General features: G+C 40.8%; 1 protein-coding gene across 5 annotated transcripts in view; it reads right to left on the bottom strand.

The window, feature by feature from the left end:
* Window positions 1-21,032, bottom strand: part of LRRK2 (leucine rich repeat kinase 2) — a 165,379-nt gene that overhangs the window by 96,703 nt on the left and 47,644 nt on the right. For all 5 annotated transcript variants that reach the window (XM_075857254.1, XM_075857256.1, XM_075857252.1 and 2 more), the window contains exons 13-19: window positions 20,719-20,848; window positions 19,464-19,588; window positions 19,249-19,382; window positions 9,194-9,338; window positions 845-984; window positions 589-717; window positions 223-393 (exon numbers count right to left, since the gene is read on the bottom strand). In XM_075857254.1, coding sequence (XP_075713369.1) covers window positions 223-393; window positions 589-717; window positions 845-984; window positions 9,194-9,338; window positions 19,249-19,382; window positions 19,464-19,588; window positions 20,719-20,848 — 974 coding nt within the window. The remainder of the gene's footprint in view (window positions 1-222; window positions 394-588; window positions 718-844; window positions 985-9,193; window positions 9,339-19,248; window positions 19,383-19,463; window positions 19,589-20,718; window positions 20,849-21,032) is intronic.

The following is a 21,032-nucleotide window of genomic DNA, read 5'->3' as shown; positions in this document are numbered from 1 at the left end:
TATTGAAAATCTCCATTGGTACCAATCTACATGATTTTAAAGTGCAGCATTAACAGATACTTTTTGTTATTACGACAAAGTAGTATCTGTATGATGGTAGTTTGTATTGAATTACGAACACTTGATTTAAACATCAAGGTCAGAGTCAGACCAAGTAAAAAAGACCTAGAAAGAGAAATATAATACAAACCCAAGCAGCACAGAGATAAAACTTGAGTGTACCTGAAAAATTAAAGATGTATGCTTGGTTTTCTTATTGATATCTGCTCCTAGCAATAGCAAACCTTCCACAATGACCATATGGTTTTCTGCACAGGCCTTCACCAGCAATTTGCTCTTCAAATCGTCTTCCAAGGTCATTTCAGCAAAACAACGATAGCATAATACCTGAAACTAAATCATGGACGGCCATCACATGACAAATGTAGTAAATACAAAATGTACTTAACAGGTAATAGCAGGTCACTTTCCCAGAATATTAAAATGTGTACAGTAAATACTATGGAGCTTTTATACCTTTTTATTTCAAAAGATTGGCAACATCTCAATATATTATATATTAAAAAAAATTAAGTAATCTTGGATTACCTTCTGATCCCATTTGTTTGCCAAGCACATAGATATTTGGTAAAAAAGTACAGTGTCAAAATCTTGTAGCTCTAGAAGTTTTGCAAAACTGTGTGACAGCTTCATCAGTGTTATAGAGGTCCGAAATCCCTAAAGTGAAAATTTAAAAATAAAAACAAGAAAAAAAAAACCGGACAAACATGTTACATCTATTGATTTAAAACCAAATTATACTAAGTTATTCATAATATGCAGCAACTAATAAAACATAGTTTACCTCCTCTTGTATCCTGACAACATCCTTATACCGTTGTAGGGTGGAAACCAAATGAGTTGATAAGAGGTGCATTGTTGCAATGCAAAGGTTTTTTCTTGTTATTAGAAACGACAAGAGAGAAATACCAAAGTATTGAATTTCTGAAAAACAAACAAAAACATATTTAAAAGTTAAAACATAATTTGTAATATAATTAACAACACAACACTGATTTAACTTCGATAAAAAACCAGGAGAATCGTAATATAAGGAAGAACCTGTGCGTGAAGGGCCTTCCAGACACTTCCGCAATGCAATAGGCATCCTCTATTTTAAGGCAAATGGCATCCTCCATTTTCATTCACTTATTAGGCCCAGACGACAGATCCACAGGGACAGACCTGGGAATCCTCCTAGTGAGATCATCTGCGTTCTGCTTAATTATGTGGATAAGGCAAAACATTTCACACAACACTTGAGAGAAAGGTCATGCCATATATGAGATCCATACAATTTGTATGTTCCAAGATATTTCTCCCGCCAAGCTTGAAAAAACAGCAGGCGATAAAGCCGCTCTTAGGGTATGTTCACACGGCAGCGTCCGTAACGGCTGAAATTACGGGGATGTTTTCAGGAGAAAACATCCCCGTAATTTCAGCCGTAACGGCATGTGCAGGCGCTTGAACGCCGCGTCCATTACGGACATAATTGGCGCTGCTTTTCATTGGAGTCAATGAATAACGGCTCTAATTATGTCCCAAGAAGTGACAGGACACTTCTTTGGCGCGGGCGTCTATTTACGCGCCGTCTTTTGACAGCGACGCGTAAATATACGCCTTGTGTGAACAGACAAACGTCAGCCCATTGCTTTCAATGGGCAGATGTTTGTCAACGCATTCAAGCCGTAATTTCGGACGTAATTACAGGTGTTAAACACCCGAATTACGTCCGTAATTTGGCCGTGTGAACATACCCTTAGACCTGCTACGAGCACATTATATACCAAACAGATGGTTAATCCCTTTTGGGATCTTGATCACCAAGCAAAACAAGTAAATAGTAATCCGCATTCCTGAGGATTTACAGTGCTTAGATCAGGTTGGATCTCCAACCCCTTTCATCTTGGCTTCCCATACCCATGGAAGACGACTTTACACAGCTTATAGAAAAAGTGCACAACGCACACGCTCGTGTAAACCAGGCCTTAAACTCTTAAAAAAAATGAATTTTGTGGGGGGCGTGTCTTGGATGCCGAACAGAGCGGTCGCATCTCCCTGAGCTCCGCTCCGAGACCTCTCAGCTACGACATTAGCGACGATACATACCTCCGGTTTGACAACCCTCTCACCTCTGGAAACCGCGGCAGCATGATGACCCGGACGAAGTCCTCGAAAACGGGACCTAAACGTCTTACAGACTTCTTCCCCGCCAGGGAAAGCAAGCATGGCGGCGAGACAACCTCCGAGACCAACGTCCCGCCAGCCTCTCCTACCTTGCCTGAAGAAGATCGGGACGTCAACCCCTCTAAGACGACAGCCGAGGGTGAGTCTGTGCCCTGGGGGGAAGGGGAAGCAGAATCGCCTAAAGAGGCAACCATGGGGAAAGGACGCTTTGCTGCACTATCAAGTAGCCCCATATCTAAGATGGCGTCCTCACCTCGTGTATCAGAGGAGTCTCCTCCCCCCAGTCCTGCAGGACTTACAAGTGCACAAGCTCCTAGGGTGGAAGATATATTTACACAGCCTGTGGCCATTGAAGATATACCCTCATCGGATCAAGTGGCTTCAGAAGCCTTTATAAAAAATATGGTACTAGCCCTCCGAGGCTCCTTTCACAACGATTTATTAGGATTCACCACTAAACTCTCCAATGCTATTGACGACTTAGGAGACCGAGTAGACCACGTGGAGACAAAAATGAGTGAACTCACTAATGCACATAACGATATAGCGGATGCTCATGTGTCTTTGGAGGAAGAAATGCAAGCTTTAAAATACAAGTTGGCTGATTTGGAGGATCGCAATAGACGGAATAACGTCAAATTTAGAGGAATTCCAGAGTCCGTCCAACCTTCCAACCTCACCGCTTACTTACAGCAACTTATTAAGGATGTATTGCCTAATTCCAAACCTGCGGATCTTATCATAGATAGAGCCCATAGGCTCCCTAAACCTAAATCTATTTCTGCTGATTTGCCACGAGATGTGATAGCAAGGATTCATTTTTATAATACCAAGGATTCCCTCATGTCTGCGGCACGAAGATTACCGGCTCTACCTGTACCTTATGAAAAGATACACATCTATGCGGATCTTTCCCAAGCGACCCTGCAAACTAGGAGGAAATTTCTGCCTCTTACACTGGCGCTAAGGAAGAACGACGTGGGATACAGATGGGGATTCCCTACCAAATTACTGGTGTATAGGAATGGAGTCCTGCATACCATGGCGGATGTAGAGGAAGGATCGGCCCTGCTTCATAAATGGGGACTGACGCCTATTCTGCCCAATACAGTTCCTACTAGAAGGTCCCCCTCGAGACTCTCACCGGAGTGGATTGGGAAATCTCGTCCTTAAACGTCCCGGGGTATGGGTTGCTACATGGAGGTCGAGATGGTGTCCAAGTAGACTTTTTCCCCACTTGTCTTCGGTGACTCTCAGCCGGATATCTGGCGGAGTTACTTTCTCACTACGTGATGTTATTCTTGCTACAGTTTCCAAGTTTTTACCTTCCTTCCCTGTCCTCCTTCCTTAAAATTGCTGTTATACGATTATTGTCATATATACCAGGCATGTTATGTTATGATCCTATCCTAGCTCGATTATGGGGTTTAATTCATATGAAGCATTTTACATGTATTATTTATGGCGGTTAAATTTGTATCTCTGAACACCAGAGGGCTAAATTCACCCTTCAAGAGAGCTTCGGTGTGGAAGGATGCTTTGGCTTCCAACTCTGATATAATCTGTCTACAAGAGACACATTTTGCCAAAGACCATTGTCCCAAATTTACTCATCCAAAATTTCCACTAATTTACCTCTCTAATGCTGATAAGAAAAGGGCGGGAGTGATGATAGGCTTTAAGGACACGGTATCCTTTCAATTGCAGTCTTCCATTAATGATGAGCGGGGGAGATTTTTGATACTGGTAGGTCTGCTTAACAACTGTCCCATCACTATTGCTAATATTTATGCTCCCAATACGTCACAAGTACGTTTCCTCAACAAGACTATGCGCAAAATTCGCAAAATTATGCAAGGGAAACTTATAGTCTGTGGGGACTTCAATATAATCCCGGACGCTAAATGGGACTCTACTAAACAGGGGAGAAGATCTCCCCCGACTCTGACCCCATGGTTACTTAAGGAAGATTTATATGACACGTTTAGATGTATGAATTCTTCTTCTAGAGAATATACTTTTTATTCCACAAGACACCGATCATTTTCTAGAATAGATCTTTTCTTGGTGGATAGGAATTCTATAGCAGGGATTAAAGCTTCTGAGATAGGACAGATAACTTGGTCGGATCACGCCCCCTCATATCTCCTTCTCTCTTTAGGGCCTGCCCCCTTACCAAGATCCTCATGGCGGATCAACAATTTTCTTATTAGTCTTCCCAAATATAAGGAAAAAATCTACTCTCAATTACAAGAATATTTTCTTTTGAATGGTTCTCCGGACCTAAACCCATTCACTCTATGGAATGCACATAAGGCGGTTATGAGGGGGTTCTTGATACAGCAAGGGGCACAATATAAAAAAATGAAAACGGCTGCTCTGACTTCTTTACTGTCTGATATACGCTCTGCGGAACAGGAACTCCAACTAAATCCATCTTCGTCATTGCATAACAAACTCATGACCCTTAGAAGGAAGCTGCAGGCCCTCCTTATAGACGAATTTGATAAAAAGATTGCTGCCTTAAGATTAAACTATTATACTTCTTATAATAAGTCCAGTAAACTGATGGCGAATAAAATTAAACAACGTCAGCAAAAAACTAAAATCACTCACTTAGTCGATCCAGCAGATGGGTCTAGGATCTCTAACCCACAAACTATAGCAGATCAATTTAGCTCCTATTATTCTAAACTATACAACTTGAAGTCTGATCCCCAAACTCCACAACCTTTGGATAAAGAAATCCAAACCTTTTTAGAGTCGGTTCAGTTGCCTTCCGTATCTCCGGATCAACTATCCAGTTTAAACGCTCCGGTATCACTTTTAGAGGTGTCCAAAATTATCAATTTATCTAAATCCAACAAATCCCCTGGTCCGGATGGGTTCTCCAACGAATACTACAGAACCTTTAATACCATTCTCGCCCCCCATCTAACCGCAGTCTTTAATAAGGCAATGTCAGAAGGTAATATGCCCCGAGAGATGCTGGAAGCCACGATAGTGACTATCCCTAAACCTGGGAAATCCCCTACAATCCCGGCCAACTTCAGACCCATTTCCCTCCTTAATTGTGATACTAAATTATACGCTAAACTTATAGCCACCCGCTTGATTGACATTTTACCCACATTAGTACATTCGGATCAGGTGGGATTCACGAAGGGGAGGCAGGCTCCGGATGGAACTAGAAGGGTAGTGGATCTTATAACTAAAATAAGTCTGTCTCGAGCGCCTTCTCTCCTCCTCACCCTGGATGCAGAGAAGGCGTTTGATAGAATACACTGGGGGTTCGCATTTTCGACGTTGACGAAATTTGGATTCGAGGGGAACATATTTAAGGCTATCCAGGCACTATATACTCTACCTACAGCTAAAGTTCTCTCTAATGGTTACTTATCTACCCCCTTTAACATTACTAATGGTACCAGGCAGGGGTGCCCGCTGTCCCCCTTATTGTTTACGCTAGTTATGGAACCATTAGCAGAATCTATAAGATCTAACTTGCTGATTCGGGGTATCCCAGTAGGGTTTCGACAACATAAAATTGGACTATTCGCAGATGATATAATTTTGACCATCACTGACCCTTTATCCTCCCTAAGGGAAATTTCTCAAGTCATCTCTAAATTTGGATTAGTATCCTACTATAAAGTGAATGCATCTAAATCTCAAATTCTTGGGATTTTCATCTCTCCGTCCCTGAAACAATCTATAATAACAGAGTTCCCATATCAATGGGAAAACTCTTCAATTCCTTATCTGGGAATTCAAATCAGCTACCCCTTGTCGCAACTTCCCAAAATAAATTTTGATCCTCTTCTAATGTCCTTACAGAGGGAATTGGATCAAATTGCTTTGCACGAGCCTTCATGGTTAGGACGCAATGTGTGCTATAAGATGTTCATACTACCCAAAATATTATACTACTTACGCACCCTACCAATCCCTATACCTCAAATATGGTTCTCTAGGTTCCAGAAGCAGCTTCAAAACTTTTTATGGGGAGGAAGGAGGCCTAGAATAGCAACGTCCCTCCTGTTGAAACGGAAGCATAGAGGGGGGCTGGGAGTACCTAATCTCTTAGCTTATCATAGAACATTTGTAGTAAAACAATCTGAAAAATGGTTTACTTGCTCTTCTGGAGTTAGCTGGCCAGCGATCGAACAACAATTGATAGGGGGGCTGCCGTTGTCTACAGTACTGATGGCCTATGCCTTGAGGCCTGACCTTCTCCTTCCCAACATCCCTACAATTAAAGTTGCAATACAATGTTGGCTTTATTTCATGGCGCAACCCGCGGGGATTCCGGGGAGAGGCACGACTCAGATACCGTTGGGAGTACTTGAAACATTAATCCCCAACCTAGGAATCAAACACTGGCCGGTGAACGGTATCCAGTACGTTTCTGATCTATTTTTGGGGAAAGAGATGAAGTCCTTTAACAACATTCAGAGACAGTTTGGGATCTCGGAGAGAGATATTTATAAATATACTCAGATTAAATCTTATCTGACGTCCTCGCCTCTGACCGGACTCCAAGCATCCAAATCAGCGGTGGCACTTCTGTCTGGATCTGGCTGGGGGGGTAGCAACCTTACGGCTAGAATATATGATGCAATGAATGGGGATGTGGAGACTTCTAGGCGAGCACACTTTCTGAACTGGGAAAGGGACATGGGGAAATCTTTCTCCATGGCACAATGGGAAACAGCGATTAAATGGACTTTGAAGTCCTCAGTTTGCATGAACCTTTTGGAAGTTTTCCATAAGGTTCTGTTGCGATGGTACTATACTCCGACCAAACTGGCGAGGATATATCCTCGAACCTCTAACCTATGTTGGCGTAACTGTGGTCAAGAGGGCTCGCTATATCATATATTTTGGGGATGTCCCCACCTGAGGACCTATTGGGCCAACATTTTTCAACTACTATCAGAGGTCTTGAAGATTCCTGTTGTCCAGGAGCCAGGGGTAGCATTATTATCCTTGGAGATAGAAAAGTTCCCGCCGATTTACCGACCCTTAGTGTGCCATGTTTTGCTCACAGCGAAGTTATTGATAGCTAAAGCCTGGAAGTCTCCAATACCACCCACACAAGAGGAGGTAATAGCTAGGGTGTCAACGCATTGTGTATATGAACGCATTTTTTATCTAAGACAACAGAGATATGCTTCTTATATCGCCTTTTGGAATCCCTGGATAATATATCATAAAGTGGAGATGGAGATAACACAGATATCAGCAATTTCCCTTCCCTCCTAACCTTCCCCCCTGTACCTCCCCTTGTTTCTGGTTCTCTGTTAAAAGTTTTGCGTGCAAGATGGACTATTTTGAAGCATTGATATATACTTGTATATGAAGCACTTTATGTAACATTTGTTGTTTATTTGAAAATTATAATAAAAACAATTGCAAAAAAAAAAAAAAAAAAAAAAAAATGAATTTTGTTTTCTGCGTTGCCATATTTTAACAGGTTATTTTATTGTGCAAAAAGCTGTAAGAAAATAAATAAAAAAATATAGAAATTTGGCATTGCCATAATTGTATCGACCCGCAGAATAAAGTTAACATATGAACATCGAAGAAAAAAAAATGATAAACCACAACAATGCAAGAATTGCTGTTTTTTGGTCATTTCATCTTCCAAAAAATTTAATAAAACGTGATCAATAAGCTGCATGTGTTCCAAATGGTACCAATGAAAAAAAAAAAAAAAAAGACAGCTTGTCCCATAAAAATAAAAAAGCCCTCACATCCTGATGTGCAGGCCAAAAGGAAAAACATTCCTTCCTGCAATAAAACATAAGAATACCTTTATAGATTTGTTTACGTTGTTATCTTACTGACCCAATGAATAAAGATAACAGGTCTTTATACTGCACAGTGAATACCGTAATTTTTTTTTTTTTAAAAAGAAAACCATGCCAGAATCGCTGTTCTTTGGTCACCTTGTCTCCCAAAAAATGTAATAAAAAGTGATCAAAAAGTCAAATGCATCCCAAAATGGTACTTAAAAACCACAGCTTATACTGCAAAAAAAAAAAGCCTCATTCGGCTACATGGATAGGGTATATTCACACGAACGTGTATTGCGTCCGTGCGGGCCGCGTGGTTTTCACGCGCCACGCACAGACCAATACAAGTCTATGGGGCAGTACAGACAGCCCGTGCTTTTTGCGCAGCGTATGTCCACTGCGCAAAAAGCGCAACATGGTCAATATCTCCGCGTATTTCGCGCATCACGCACCCATTGAAGTCAATGGGTGCGTGAAAACCACGCAGGTCGCACGGAAGCACTTCCGTGCGAACTGCCTGTTTCACGCACCAGCTGTCAAAAGGCTGAATGTAAACAGAAAAGCACCACGTGCTTTTCTGTTTACAAACATCCGAATGGCGTGTCATAATGATGGCGGCTGCGCGAAAACCACGCAGCCGCGCATCATATGATGCTGCCTCACGGAGCAGGCAAGTGGCTTTTGCGCAGGCAAAAAACGCAGCGTGTTTTGCGTGCGCAAAAATGCCACGCACGTCTGAATCAGCCCATAGGAAAATAAAAAAAAAAATCATGGCTCTAGTAAGGCAGGGATAAAAAAAAAAACATTCTGATGCGCAGCCCAGAGGGGATCATTCCTTTAGTTTCAAGAAGTGGTTACCAACTCCCTAATATTTGGGAAGCAGGAAAAGGTCCAAGCATGAAAAAACAATCTAAGAATTGCTTGGATAAGTAAAAGTATCTCAAAATCCCTAACCCTTCAATGAATGTCATCTGTCAGACATACATTGCACATAGAACATTTTAAAGAAACATAGATGTTAACGTATACTTTTTTTTTTTTTGGATGGCGCAAGATTGCATTATATCGGAATCATGACAAATTGTAGAACTTAACGAAATTCAAGAAAAGTTAATTTCCACAGTAATTTCATGTTAAGAAAAAAATCTATCATTTATATCATGAATTACCTTCATTTCCAGGATACATCTGAATACTATGTAAAATAGTATCTAAAGCTCCCTGTTCTGATAGCAACTCTAAAGACCCAGAACATTCTGACAGACAGCTTACTACTTTCAGGCCACATTCTTGTATTCCTGGATTAGAAATAAACTGTGAAAACAAAAAGATGCAGTTACAATGAAAACATATGTTTAAGAGTTTCACTTAAAGATTGGAGAAAGGGCACCGTTTAACCCCTTCCCGTGTCACAGCCAGTTTGTGTTTTTTTCGTTCGTTTTTTTCGTCCCCCCATAGTTTTTTATGTTTACATTGACATAGCCGTATGAGGGCTTTTTTTGTAGGCCAAGTTCTAGTTTTTAAGAGCATCATTTAAAGGTATATTCCCAAAATCATAAATTATCACCTATCCATAGGATAGGTCATGATTTTGTGATCGTGAGAATAGGGGTTCTGAACTCCCTCACTTCACTCCCCGCAGTAAGGAGGAGCTTGAATGGAGCATGCAGTCGAGCATGTTCTTACGCTGCTCCATTCAATTTCCTCCTCACTGCGGTTGAGTAGTGGAGGAGGATCTGGGGGTTCTGGACCCACAACAGTTGGGGGTCTCAGCGGTCCGCCAGCTATCAGAAAATGATCACATATCCTGTGAATAGGTGATACTTTATGGTTTTCAGAATACCACATTAAATGTACAAGGAAACCTTTAAAAATTATTTGGTAGGGTTGAATGTAAAAAGGAAAAAAAGAGAACTTCATCCATTTTTTATTTTTACAGCATTTATTGTGCCGTAAAAGTGACATGTTTATTCTGAGGGTTATTACAGAGATCCCATATTAATAAAAGTTATTTTTTATGTTTTACGATTTTTTTTAAAAGAAAAGCAATTTGTTAAAAAAAAAAAATCGTTTTGTGTCGCCATATTGGAGACCCATAACTTTTTTTTTCTGTCGATGGAGATACGTGAGGACTTGACGAACTGCAGGTTTTTTTTCTTTAATCAGTACCCTTTTGGGGCTACATACGACATTTTGATAACTTTTTGTAAAAATAATTTGAGGTGGCAAAATGACCAAAAAAACAGCAATTCTGGCGTATATTATTTCGTTTTTTCGTTACGGTATTCACAGTGGGGATAAGTAAAATATTGTAATAGTTCGGATTATTACAGATGCAGCCATACCAGTTATGTTTATTGTTTTTAATGTTGACAAAAAAAAATAGAAAAGGGTTTTTTGGGTCTGTTTTTTTTTTAAATTTTAACCACTTCCTGACCAGAAACTTTACCCCCCTTTCTGACCAGGCACATTCAAGTTTTAGCCATGTGCCAATTTAAAAGCAAACTGTTGTTCTATTGCTCTTCCAACCTACACGTATTTGGTCTTGTTTTCCACAAAACATATTAGGCTTCCATATTGTGTAAAAAATAAATAAAATAGAATTAACTTTTTTTTTTTAAATATGGAAGAAAAATGGAAAAAATAAATATGAATATGTGATGTTTTTGACAACTGATGCATGCCACTGGGTAAACACACTTGAATACATATTTGGCAACTTCTGACGACTTCAGCAATACCAAAATATTACACGCTGGTTTGCTAACACCATATGACCATTACAGATGTTGTGAAGTACCAAAACACTGTTAACACCACTAAAATCCCTCTTTTTAGGAAATTAGACCCCCTTAATGTATTAAATTAACAACATATAAAAGATTTGAATATCTACAGTGCAAAAGTTCTGCAGAATGTGGATGAGATATGCAAAATCTCATCTACTTGCCTAGTACTGTAACCCACTGCAGACTTTACCTGCGCAAAATACAAGGTAAAATCTGCAGCGAATCCGCCATATGTAAAATCACACTGAGGCTGGGGCTACATGGTGACTTTGGCTGTGACAAGGGTCGCAATGCCAAAGATCGTTATGCCCCATAGCCTACACCGCAAGTAACGAAAGTCAATATGGTCGTGTTGTGCCCAGGTAAAAATTCTATTGGCTGAAAAAATCCACAGCCCAGTTAACCATCTCGAGAATGTTAACTGCATTTAAGGTTCAAACTTAGGCTTCTGCCCTGTTGGTCCGGATCCTAACTGGATGGCTCCTAGAAGAGGATTCCAGTGAGAGAGGGCTGAGATAAAAGGTTGACCACTGCCCCCCAGCCTTAGAGGCTGGCATCCATAGAGAGAACCAACCACCTGAGGAGCAGGGAAACGGACCCTGAGAGATTGCAGGAGCAGATTGCCACCAGAGCAAATCCCTATGGACCTGTGGGGAAGTAGAATCCCTTGTCCAGAGCAGCAGGATATTTGCCCCAATGGAAAAAAAAAATCAACTGTTGGAGGAGGCAAGTGTAGAATTGTGCATAGGGAATGGCCTTGAATGCTGAGAGCACTGCATAACAGTCTCACACACAAGTGAATGGAACAGAGGGCATTCCTGCGAAGGAGCGCTATACCAATCAAATAGACTTGATTTTTTTTCCACAGGAAGAGGAACCCTGGCGTTGAAGATCACCCCGCTAGAATTCCATATGCTGTGACAGAGAAAGGAAGGATTTTCGCCGGCTGACAATCCAACCGAACCTCTGCATGTTCTGCCCCCAGTTGCTTCAGCAACTATCTTATCCAAGCATTTTCCAAAGAGTCTACCTCAACAGAATCAAAGGTCCTTGGGGGTCTTTTTGGAAACAGTGTCTGATATCCAGGACCCGAGACAAATAAAGCTACGAAGAGTCATAGAGTAAGCCACCACTCTGGCTGCTGAATGAGCCAGCTCCAGTAAAGAGCCTTGCAGAATTACGTGGAAGCGTGGAAAATTTGGGTCGCAAGATCCGCTAGGTCTTTGGGATGGACGCATGATGAACAATTTGTTGTAAATGTTTTGCCCAAACAGTGCTGGCCTTACTAATATAATAAGATGAGGCAGAAGCCTGCTGCCACCAAGGCTGACCATGAGTGAGGCTGCATCTGACAGAGGGAGTGTAATGCTCGTGGGTAGGTGAAAGACCAGAGAATCAGACGTTGGGGAGATGAACCATTTGGCTTCCAGAGTCTCTAGAAAAGGGAACAAAAGCTCTGCCCGTTTGAAATTGGATACTAGTCGGCCAGGGTGCTTCTATTCCTTTAGCAATAATGTTCTTAAAGTCTCAGTGGTTAGGGAACACAGCCAGATGAGTGACCTGCTAAGGTGGTAAACAATCCAAGGCAACAATCATGTTTGTGACAGCCTGGATAACTCTCCTAAGGCCTGAGATAGGAACCTGGCTCACTCGAGAGACATCTTATCTGACCAACGGCATCAGAGGCATCATGGGCAGGTCAGGGAGCCAGACACAATGAGCAGAGGAAACCAGGTTGGCCCAATAGAAACTTACAACGAGCACAAGCAAAGTGTGTGGCAACCGCCGAGTGGCCTGGCTGTTTAGCAGAATACTTCTAGGACAATGACATGGTAAAGGTAGAGTCAAGAAAATAAAAAGTCAGAAAACTAGTAGCTGGAGCCTGAGGAGGAGAGTGGCAGGGAAACCTCCAGCAAGAAGGGAAGAACAGGACATAGTAAGAAAAAAAACAAAATAGGAAAACAAAAACTGGAAAAAATATTAATATACCTTTATCACAATGGTCAATAAAAATTACTTTTTTCAGGTTCTGAAGCATTGGCACACCTCAATTCTTTTTCCGTTGTGCTTCTTTATATTCTTTTCCCTTTGTCAACCTGTTTTTAATCTGTGTCCCTTTGTCAAGACAATAACTTTTTGCACTTATCTTTTCCAATACTCCTCCCAGTTTTCAATTATGTCCTATATGGTTTCTGTAGCTCCCGGTGTCTTATTTTTGTTCTCTGCTTTCCTCATTTATACTATGCATATCTTGGCTACCTTCTCGGCTTTTCTAACGATCAGCTCATATATATCAATGTATCTTTAGCGACAAGGTGATAGCTATTTCAGTGTGGGATGCTGAAACAGCTTTGCAGCACTCACTAAATATCTAAACACCATGAAAGTAGGAAAGCCAAGAACTATAGCTAAAATTGCTACAACAATTATAGTCCACCAGGAACCCTAAACCTAGAGGCCATTGGCTGGGCTAGAGGAGATTTACCAAAAGGAATACAAATGAAAAGTGAATGAGTTATCCACACCAACCAGATTTCAGTTTTCAGTTTCCAAAGAGCCTCTAAAAAAAGAAAGCTGAAATCTGATTATGGCTAACTCATCAACTTTTCCTTTGAACTTACTGCATTACAAAGCTTAACCCCTTAACGACATGTCATGTACATGTACGCGACATCCGTTAAGGGGGAAGTATGACGCGGGCTCACGGGCTCCATACTCAGAGGGTGACGGCTGTATTATACAACCGACACCTGACTACAATGGGCGGAATAAAAGATTACTTGGATTCTGCCCCTTTAACACCTAAAATGCCACGGTCAATCGTGAACCGCAGCATTTAAATTGTTAGAATCTGGGGGGCGCCCCCTAAAACACGCCATCACGCGCACCCCCCCTGCGACGGGATTAGCCGTGACGATGGTTATCATGGCAGCCATAAAAAATATATCTCTCTAGACCTTAGGTCTCCAAAAAAAATTCAAAATTTGCATTTACGGAAAAATTGTATCAGTGAAAACTACACCTTGCACCGCAAAATTTACGGTTTCCCACCGCTAAATTGATGGAAAAATAAAAAAAAGTTATGGCTCTCAGAACAAGGCGACAAAACATTTTTTTTTTTAGCAAATAGTTTTATTTTTTTTAAAGTGGTAAAACATAAAACATATACATTTGTTATCGCCGTAATCGGATCAACCGGTAGAATAAAGTAAATGTGTAGTTTTTACCTCCTCATTGACGCCGTAAAAACAAAACCCCCCCAAAAAATGGCGTAATCGCTGTTTTTTGCCCCTTTTCACCCCACAAGAGTTTTCCTTTCAGCTTCCCAGTACATTATGCGGTACAATAAATGGTGCCATGAAAAACTACAACTTGTCCCGCAAACAACAAGTCCTCATACGGCTATGTCAACGAAGAATTAAAAAAAAAAAAAAAAAGTTATGGCTTTTGGAAGGCGGGAGGAAGAAACTAAAATGAAAATACTCAAATTGACCTGGTCTTTAAGGAGTTAAAGTGTAGCTAAACGTTTGACAAACTTCTGACATGTCATAGTATCATGTCAGAAGTTTGGATTGGTGGGGGTCCGAACACTGAGACCCCACCAATCGCTAGAACGAAGCAGCTGAAGTGCTCGTGTGAGCGCTCAGCCGCTTCGTGTCTGTTCGGCTTTTTCCGGAAATAAATCTATCGGTGTACGGACTCAATAGAAAGTCTATGAGCCCGCACTCCGATAAATCAGTTTTCCGGAAAAAGCTGAACAGACACAAAGCGGCTGAGCGCTCACACGAGCGCTTCGTTCTAGCGATTGGTGGGGGTCTCAGTGCTCGGATCCCCACCAATCCAAACTTCTGACATGTCACTGTGACAAGGTGCATCAATAAAGGAATCTACATTGGAGAAACCATACAAAAACTACAAACCAGGATGAATCTTCACAGACATACAATAAAACAGGAGGTGGATACACCCGTGGGAAAACACTTCTCTGGACCTGATCACAGTTTGGCAGATTTAAAAGTCCTAATACTAAAGGGTCATTTAAAAAAAACAACAGATAGAGAAAAATTTGGGAATTCAAGATGATGATAAAATTCCAGTCATTGACACAAGGCCTCAATCTAATATCAGGATTTATGAGCCACTACATGGACACACGTCACATCCCCCATCAGACTGACTCCAGATGCCTTAACTTCTAAGTCATCACCCCTATAACCTCAGTTTTATTACCCCAGCTTATCTTAATGCTGTATCACCTCATGTACTAATTGTCTTTGTGTAACATCTAAATGTTGTGCTTTTTTCTAAGTCATTCATTTGTAAACCGCCTGAAGAAGGAGCCTCTGTGCTCTGAAAGCCGCATATAGAACTTTTATGGTTCGCCAATAAAGGTATCATACCTTCTATACTATGTCTTTTTTGACACAAAGGTATTTAACATTGCATATTGTTTCTGGCTAACACGGTACTACACTATTTTTTACTGTACTTCACATTTTCAAGAAAATTTCAAAAGGCTATTTTTTAGGGAACAGTTCAGATCTGAAGTAGCTTTGAGGGCCTTATATATTAAGAACCCCCACAAATAAACCCATTTGAAAAACTGCACCCCTTAAAGTATTCAAAACAGCATTTAGAAAGTTTCTTAACCCTTTATGCGTTTCACAGGAATTAAAGCAATGTGGAAGGGAAATTTGCAAATTTCATTTTTTTTATTGAAATTCCATTTTAATAAATTTTTCCTGTAATACTCAAGGTTTTTACCAGAGAAACACAACTGAATATGTATTGCCCTGATTCTGCAGTTTTTAGAAATATCCCACATGTGGCCCTAGTGAGCTACGGTCCTGAAACAAAGGCCCCAGTAGCAAAGGAGCACCTAGTGGATTTTTCGGCCTTCCTTTTCTTAAATTATATTTCAGGCACCATGTCAGGTTAGAAGAGGTCTTGTGGTGCAAAAACAAAGGAAACCCCCCAAAATTTACTCCATTTGGGAAACTACACCCCTAGAGGAATTCATCTAGGGATGTAGTGAGCATTTTGACCACACAGGTATTTCATAGATTTCATTGGGCAGTGAAAATGAAAAATTACATTATGTTCCAATAAGATGTAGCTTTACCTCAGAATTTTTACTTTTTTCAACAAATAAATGAGGAAAAGCACCACAACATTTGTAAAGCAACCCCAGAATACGGAAATACCCACCATGTGGTCATAAACTGCTGTTTGGGCAAGCGGCAGGACTCAGAAGGGAAGGCACACCATTTAGCTTTTGGAGTACAGATTTTGCTGGATTCATTTCTCTGCACCATGTCGCATTTGTAAAGCTCCTAAAGGTACCAGTACAGTGGTAACCCCCAAAAAGTGACTCCATTTGGGAAACTACACCCCTAGAAGAATTCAAGTAGGTGTGTAGTGAGCATTTTGACCGCCCAGGTGTTTCATAGATTATTAGAATTGGGCAGTAAAAATGAAAAATTTAATTTTTTCCACTTAGACGTAGCTTTAGGTCAAAATGTTTCATTTTCTCATCAAATAAAGGAGAAAAAGCACCATAACATTTGTAAAGCAACTTCTCCAGAGTACGGAAATACCCCATATGTGGTAATAAACCACTGTATGAATACACATCAGGGCTCAGAAGGGAAGGCGCGCCATTTGGCTTTTGGAGAGCAGATTTTGCTGGATTGGTTTTTCTGCACCATGTCGCTTTTGCAAAGTCCCTTAGGTACCAGTACAGTGGAAACTACCCAAAAGTGACTCCATTTGGCAAACTACACCCATTGAGGAATTCATCTAGGGGGGTAGTGAGCATTTTAACCCCACAGGTGTCTCATAGATTTTATTAGAAATGGGCAGTGAAAATGAAAAATTACATTATTTTCCAATAAGACATAGCATTAGTTCAAAATTTTTCATTTTCTCAACAAATAAAAGAGAAAAAGCACCGTAACATTTGTAAAGCAACTTCTTCAGAGTACGGAAATACCCCATACGTGGTCATAAACTGCTATTTGGACACACAGCAAGGCTCTAAAGGGAAGGAGCGCCATTTAGTATTTGGAGTGGAGATTTTACAAGATCCATTTTTTGACACCATGTTGCATTGAGCTATAGTACCAGTACAGTGGTACCCCCGGAAAACTACCCCATTTTGGAAACTAGATCCCTCAAGGAATTTATCTAGGGGTGTAGTGAGCATTTTGACCGCACAAGTGTTTTGCAAAAATAATTAGACAATAGATGTTGCAGATTGAAAATTGCCGTTTTCCACAGATATGCCATTTCAGTGCCCAGTGTGTTGTGCCCAGCATGTACCACCGTAGACACACATCCCATAAATTGTTAAGCGGGTTCTCCAGAATACAGTAAAACCCCGTTTGTGGTCATAAATTGCCGTTTGGGCACACTGCCAGGCTCAGTTTGACCACCATTTGGCTTTTGAAGCGCAGATTTTGCTTGGTGTTTTACTGGTATTTCAGCTTATAATGTGGGGGCATATGTAAGCTGGGCGGAGTACATCAGGGTATATGTAAGCTGGGCGGAGTACATGAGGGTATATGTAAACTGGGCGGAGTACATCAGTGTATATGTAAACTGGGCGGAGTGCATCAGGGCATAATAGGATGATGTAATAATGGGGTGAATGAATAATCCATGGACTGGTGTGGTACGCTTTGAACCAATCCTTTATGCACATGCGCGGGTTTATTGGGTATTATACATAATATCTGCGCTCCAGTATTGCCTAATCTATGACTTCTTCACTAGCCCTATAAGCCGCACAAGGCCCTAAAGTTTCCTCATCTCCGCTGCATCTACAGGGTCCACCTGTGGGGTCCAGCAAATGACGATGTGGGGTATTTAGTGAAATTCTACTGGACCTAAAAAATTAGTCTGGGCCGTCATTTAGCATCATTGCGTTTTGAGTCATAACGTGTTATTTTTCCGTTGACGGAGCTGTGTGAGGGCTTGTTTTTTGTGGAACGAGCTGTAATTTTTATTGGTTCCATTTTGGAGTACATGCGATTTTTTTTATCACTAGTTATTACATTTTTTGGCAGATGAGGAAACCAAAAAGCAGCCATACTAGCAGGTTTTTTTTTACAGTGTTCACTGTGCAGTATAAACAACATGTTAACTTTATTCTGCGGGGCGATACGATTACAGCGACACCAAATTTATATTGTTTTTTTACGTTTCACTACGTTCCCACAATAAAAATACTCTTTTCTAAAAAAAATCATGTTTTAGTGTCGCCATTTTCTGACAGCCATAACTTTTTTATTTTTTTAGTTGATATCGCTGCGGGAGGGCTTGTTTTATGTGTGACGGACTGTAGTTTCTATTGGTACCATTTTGCGTTACATGCAACTTTTTGATCACTTTTTGTTACATTTTTTTTGAGACAAGATGACCAAAAAATAAAATGCTGTCATTGTTTTTTATTAAAACTTTTTACGGTGTTCACCGTGCGGTAAAAATAATGTGATATTTTTATAGATCAGGCCTTTCCGACGGGCCGATACCTATTATGTATAGTTTTTTTTCATGTTTTCATTTTTTTTCTAATAATAAATGGAGTTGATCAGGGAAACAGGGCGATTATTGCTTTTATTAGTTAAAACTTTTATTTATTTTTCTTTAACATTTTTTTTTACTTTTTTCCCTTTTTTCTTTACACTTAACTGGGGACTTGAAGATCTGGTTTTCTGATCCCCGGTACAATACACTGCACTACTTATGTAGTGCAGTGTATTGTAACTGTCATTCTTCATCTGACAGTTAGCGTATTAGGTCCTGCCTTGGGCAGGACCGAATAGGCTACCGTGCCTGTGCAACCAGGAAGCCTAGCAAAGGCTTCCTGGTTGCCATAGCAACCATCGCCACCCGCGATCCATCAAGGATGGCCGGGGGGGTACAGAGGGAGCTCCCTCTGTCAACCACTTCAATGCGGCGGACGCCATTGACAGCCGCATTGAAGGGGTTAAATGGCTGCGATCGGCGGTAACTGCCATCGCAGCCATTGCAGCAGGATGTCAGCTGTGTATGACAGCTGACAGCTGCTGAAGATGAAGCGCGCACAGCTCCTGTGCCAGCTTTATCTACAGGGCGTAACTGTACGCCCTATTGCGGGAAGGCACTTTGAATTTGGACGTACAGCCACGCCCAAAAGCGGGAAGGGGTTAAAGGCTATGTAAACCTTTGAAAGGCCCGCGGGACTGTCGGATTCAGTGACTTGCGCTAGATACAGCTTCTCTGTATAGCGAATACTTAGCAGCTATATCTAAAAAAGTAAAAATTATTTTTAATAAAAATATTTACAAAGTTACACAAAATACACTGATAACTTTTTACCTTTCAAAGGCGTACATAGCCTTTAATGATACATGCATTTCATGGTTAGTAGCGTAACGTTTAACAGCACATACTTTGTTGAGGGCTTGCAAAATGAATTTCTGTGTTCCTTCAAGTAGACACTGGTTCCTGATTACTTTACGTGGGAGATTTAGGAATAAACTCTCTTCTGCTTTCACAGCATAATTTGGCACATTATACGTAGGTTCTGAAAAATACAATGATTTAGCCACCAAGCATAAATACATACATATATACATTGAGTTAGCAATTACAAATAATCACTCACCATCACACATAATTTGCACCATTACCCGCAAAGCCTCAAGCTGGACACCAGGTATCTTTTTGTGCTTTTTCATGGCATTTAACAGACTTGTCATGGTCACAGTCAATACATCTAAATTGAAGGAGCTTAACAAAAAAAGTATTTGTTAAAAATTATATTGTATACAATATTATATTGCAGCTATAAGGAGATGCCGATCAAGTGGCGATCACTATAGACCCTGTAAACCTAGGCGTACCTCTATGGTTAAACATGGCAATATATTTGTGATCGCAGATTCCAATACCCACATGTTATATCCATCTGGGTACGGCTAAGGTTTATACCAATATGGAAGGACTGGTGAGGTCGGCCCACCCATTGAATTGTACAAAATTTTGTCAAGTATATGACCCTATAAATACTTTTCACAAAACACAGATTCCCATTAGAGATGGAAAATATAATAATTAATAAAATATAAACCTTAGGAAAGTGAATAATTATTGTGTGACTATAAGACATATGTATGAACACGTTAATAATAAGGTTTGTAGATCTTGCTGTCAAGGTCCTTTTACACCGGCCCGTTTTGGCAGGTACAACGAGCGCCAATCAACAAGATAGCTTGTTGATCGGCACTCGTTTGTGCCTTTCGCGTCTTACTCGTTCATCAGCTAGTCGTTGCCCTGTTTACACAGTACAATTATCAGGAATGAGCGTTCTGTGAACGCCCGTTTGCCCGATAATTGTCTAGTGTATAAGGGCCCATAGATTTCCAGTGCCTCACAGATTCTGGTGCTTTCTTTCTTCTAGCCCCCACCATTGAAAATAACGCACGTCACACGGACCTATGCAAGTCAATGTTTTTCATGCAGCGTGTGTCCGCTGCATGAAACTCACTGCATGTCCTATACTTGTGCGTTTTTTGCACATCACGCACCCATTGAAGTCAATGGGTGCGTGAAAATCACGGACAGCACACGGACGCATATCCGTGTGCTGTGCGTGATTCACGCAACAGTTGCTAAAGAAATGATGAGAAAAAGAAAAACACCTCGTTCATTTTATTTTGCTGACGTAAATAACGCATGACATACAGATGACATACGCGCGTAAAAACCACTGACAAGCACCATACACTGACGTCACACAAAATTGCAACGCAGGAAAAACGCTACGCGCGCAAAATGGACATGTTCGTGTGAGTAAGGCCTTAGATATAGTTTCCCAGGCAGTTCATCCTGATCTTCAATAGTATATAATGTATGCATACCTTCCATTAAAAAGATGAAGGAGGACTCGGCAGGCACTTTCTGCTGCTTCCGGAAAATCTGAATGTTCCTTCATTATTTCAAGCACATTGATATGAACACCTTTCTCCAATAAAATATTTCTGATCGCCACTGGAAATAAAGGTATGAGTTTGATTTACATCTAATTTTAGAGAATGTTTACAGTGTATATCCACTTTAATAACATTTATTAAATGTTTAAATCCCTAAAAACAACTATTTGAAAGGAATCTGTCAGCAGGTTTATGCTGCCCTATGTGGGACAGCATAAAGTAGTGCCAGAGACTCTGATTCC

This window comes from Rhinoderma darwinii, chromosome 3 (genome assembly GCF_050947455.1).
Source record: "Rhinoderma darwinii isolate aRhiDar2 chromosome 3, aRhiDar2.hap1, whole genome shotgun sequence".
NCBI classification, from domain to species: domain Eukaryota; kingdom Metazoa; phylum Chordata; class Amphibia; order Anura; family Rhinodermatidae; genus Rhinoderma; species Rhinoderma darwinii.
This window is presented reverse-complemented; position numbering and strand designations above follow the sequence as displayed.